Raw genomic sequence first — 3,546 nt, forward strand, 5'->3', positions numbered from 1 at the left:
CAACCTGTGACTCCCTCTGTAGCTACTATGGTGACAGGCTGCACCTGGTGTTGGAGAAACTGGCCTGAGCTGAACTGCAGCAGCAGCTGCTTTAAGCTGAAGCAGAGCTAGTGGTGAAGAACAAGAGATGAGCAGGGTGGCAGGATCACGCTGGTATTGACAGTGGCCAGAGAGGCAGTTGCAGCAGCAGTGAGTGAAACCTAAGGATTCAGAAACAGGATGTGAATAGAGGAGCCTTAGGGCCTGGTCTACACTAGGCGTTTATGTCGAAGTTAGCGCCGTTACATCGAATTAACCCTGCACCCGTCCACACCACGAAGCTATTTAGTTCGACATAGAGGTCTCTTAAATTCGACTTCTGTACTCCTCCCCAACGAGGGGAGTAGCGCTAAATTCGACATGGCCATGTCGAATTAGGCTAGGTGTGGATGGAAATCGACGGTAATAGCTCCGGGAGCTATCCCACAGTGCACCACTCTGTTGACGCTCTGGACAGCAGTCCGAGCTCGGATGCTCTGACCAGCCACACAGGAAAAGCCCCGGGAAAATTTGAATTCCTTTTCCTGTCTGGGCAGTTTGAATCTCATTTCCTGTTTGGACATCGTGGCGAGCTCAGCAGCACTGGCAACGATGCAGAGCTCTCCAGCAGAGATGGCCGTGCAATCTCAGAATAGAAAGAGGGCCCCAGCATGGACTGATCGGGAAGTCTTGGATCTGATCGCTGTGTGGGGCGATGAGTCCGTGCTTTCCGAGCTGCGCTCCAAAAGACGGAATGCAAAGATCTATGAGAAGATCTCTAAAGCCATGGCAGAGAGAGGATACAGCCGGGATGCAACGCAGTGCCGTATGAAAATCAAGGAGCTGAGACAAGGCTACCAGAAGACCAAAGAGGCAAACGGACGCTCCGGATCCCAGCCGCAGACATGCCGTTTCTACGAGGCACTGCATTCCATCCTAGGTGCGGCCGCCACCACTACCCCACCACTGACCGTGGACTCTGAGGATGGGATATTGTCCACGGCCGGTTCCTCGGACATGTTCGCGGACAGGGAAGATGAGGAAGGAGATGAGGAGGACGAGGCAGTCGACAGCGCTTACAATGCTGATTTCCCCGACAGCCAGGATCTCTTCATCACCCTTACAGAGATCCCCTACCAACTGTCCCCAGCCGTTAACCCGGACACAGAATCTGGAGAAGGATCAGCCAGTAAGTGTTTTAAACATCTAAACATTTATTTTTAACAGAAAAGGAATATTAAGAATAACAACAATGGGTTTCTCATGATTACTTTGCCCTAGGCGCTTAACGTTTCAGTCCTGGGCAGTGCAACTCTTGAAAAAAAATCTAACAATGTCCGGTTTAGCATGATTGTTCTGCCCAAGCCGCTCTACTGTTTAGTCCCTGCCAGTGCAGCTACAGTAAAATGCGGTCTATATGTCCGGGGATAGAGCAGAAATCCTCCTGGGACATCTCGAGGAAGCTCTCCTGGAGGTAATTGGAAAGCCTTTGCATCAGGTTCCTGGGGAGAGCGGCCTTATTGGGTCCTCCATGGTATGAAACGTTTCCGCGCCAGGAGACAATCAAGTACTCCGGGATCATTGCCCTGCAGAGCATGGCGGCATACGGCCCTGGTCTTTGCAGGCTTTCCCGAAGCATTCTTTCTTTATCAGTGTCTGAGATCCTCATCAGGGTGATGTCGCTCATGGTGACCTGCTTTGAATTAGGTAGGGGAATGTTAGTATTGGGACTGCTTGCCCGTTCCTTTACAGAACTGTAACCGCCGGTTTGCAGCCACGAGGTGGAGGCGGGAGAGGGGCAGCATACAGGGATCTTTCCCTGGCACAGCCGCGAGGGGGTGGGACAGGGGCAGAGTTCCTGCTTGCCGGATTGCTGGCAGCAGGGACTGGCATTGCTTTCAATGTGAAAGGAGGCCAGTGCTACTATTAAAGTTTTAAGCAGCCACAAGTCTACGGCTTACCATGTCTGCCCGCTACACAAATTCCGGTGTCCTTCCCCGCTTCTCAGATCTGCAGTGCAAGACCCCAGGCACTGAATGCAAAGGCCGAGAATTCGACCTTGTCCTGAGTGCGCATGTGATAGGTGCTGTGCATGGTCTTGTTCACAGAGAAAGACTATGTTCTTTGTTCACAACTACATTTATCTTTCTGAGGAATTCACTCCCTTTTTCCCATTCCCACAGCCACAGCTGCGACTGTCTCACAACCTAGCCTGGCATCACACTCCCAGAGGCTAGTGCAGATTAGACGTAGGAAGAAGAGGACACGGGAGGACATGTTCTCGGAACTTATGGGCTGCTCCCGAGCCCAGGCAGCACAGCAGACCCAGTGGAGGGAGAACTTGTCCCAAATGCACCGATCACACATGGAACGGGAGGAGAGGTGGTGGTAGGAAGACCAGCAGGCGACTCAAACGCTGCTTGGACTAATGAGGGAGCAAACGGACACGCTCCAGCGCCTTGTGGATGTTCTGCAGGAACGGAGGCAGGAGGACAGAGCCCTGCTGCAGTCTATCTGTAACCGCCCTCCCCCGCCACCAAGTCCCATACCCCCCTCACCCAAAGTCCAAAGAAGGAGGGGCGGCAGAGTCCGTGCAAACTCTCACTCCACCCCTGCAGACTGCTCTAGTAGTAGAAGGCTCTCATTCCCCAAAATTTGACAAGTCCTTTCCTTCCCGCCTCACACAAGCCCCCGTCCAAGTTTCACCCCCCAGTTTCATGTGTAGTTGCTAATAAAAAATACGTTTCTGTTAATTACTGTTTCCATCATGTTCTTTTGGAGGAGAGTCTGTCTGAAGGGGGGGAAGGGGGTTGGTAATTGGACAGGACAGTCACCTTTAGCAGGGTACATAGGCGGGGGCAGGTCCAGCAGCAGGGCACATACACAGTGCAGTCACTAGTTACCCTGGTCAGTCTGGGAGGTGGTTTTCATGTTCTGTGGTGGGGGGTGGGTTGCTCTGTGACTCTGTGGCGGGGGATGTCAGTTACTGATCTTATGCAGCGGTCCTTATCCTGGATCACAGAGCCACGCAGCAGGGGATCTGTAACCGTCCTTCCCCTGCCACAAAGTGACATAGCCCCCACATACACACAGTCCCAATCAGGAGGGGTGGCAGGCGCCATTGAAACAACCAGTCCACCACTGCGGAGCCTGTCATTCCTGAGTTTAGAAGCGTCATTTGCATCACTACACTACACCCGCTCCCCACCACAGTCTGCGTCCCAGGTTTGGGAATCCCATCGCTGCGAAGCCATCTATGATCACCTCCACGTTTCCCAGGGTCACTACCTTTGACAGCAGTACATCAACGATTGCCTTGGCTACTTGCATCACAACAACCCCCACAGTAGATTTGCCCACGCCAAAGTGGTTCGCGACTGACCGGTAGCTGTCTGGCGTTGCAAGCTTCCAGAGGGCTATGGCCACTCGCTTCTGGACAGTCAGGGCTGCTCGCATCCGGGTGTCATTGCGCTTCAGGGCAGGGGACAGCAACTCACAAAGTTCAAGGAAAGTCCCCTTCCGCATGCG

At 53.2% G+C, this 3,546-nt stretch overlaps 1 protein-coding gene across 1 annotated transcript; it reads left to right on the forward strand.

Moving 5' to 3' along the window:
* Positions 1-259: 259 nt before the first annotated feature.
* LOC135980855 (myb/SANT-like DNA-binding domain-containing protein 1) lies at positions 260-2,959 on the forward strand. The gene is made up of 2 exons (XM_065581147.1): positions 260-1,207; positions 2,202-2,959. The coding sequence occupies exons 1-2, from the start codon at positions 631-633 to the stop codon at positions 2,408-2,410; spliced, it is 786 nt and encodes a 261-aa protein (XP_065437219.1). The 5' UTR covers positions 260-630; the 3' UTR covers positions 2,411-2,959.
* The last annotated feature ends 587 nt before the right edge of the window (positions 2,960-3,546 follow it).

The sequence above is a fragment of the Chrysemys picta genome, chromosome 1 (assembly GCF_011386835.1).
Source record: "Chrysemys picta bellii isolate R12L10 chromosome 1, ASM1138683v2, whole genome shotgun sequence".
Lineage (NCBI taxonomy): Eukaryota > Metazoa > Chordata > Testudines > Emydidae > Chrysemys > Chrysemys picta.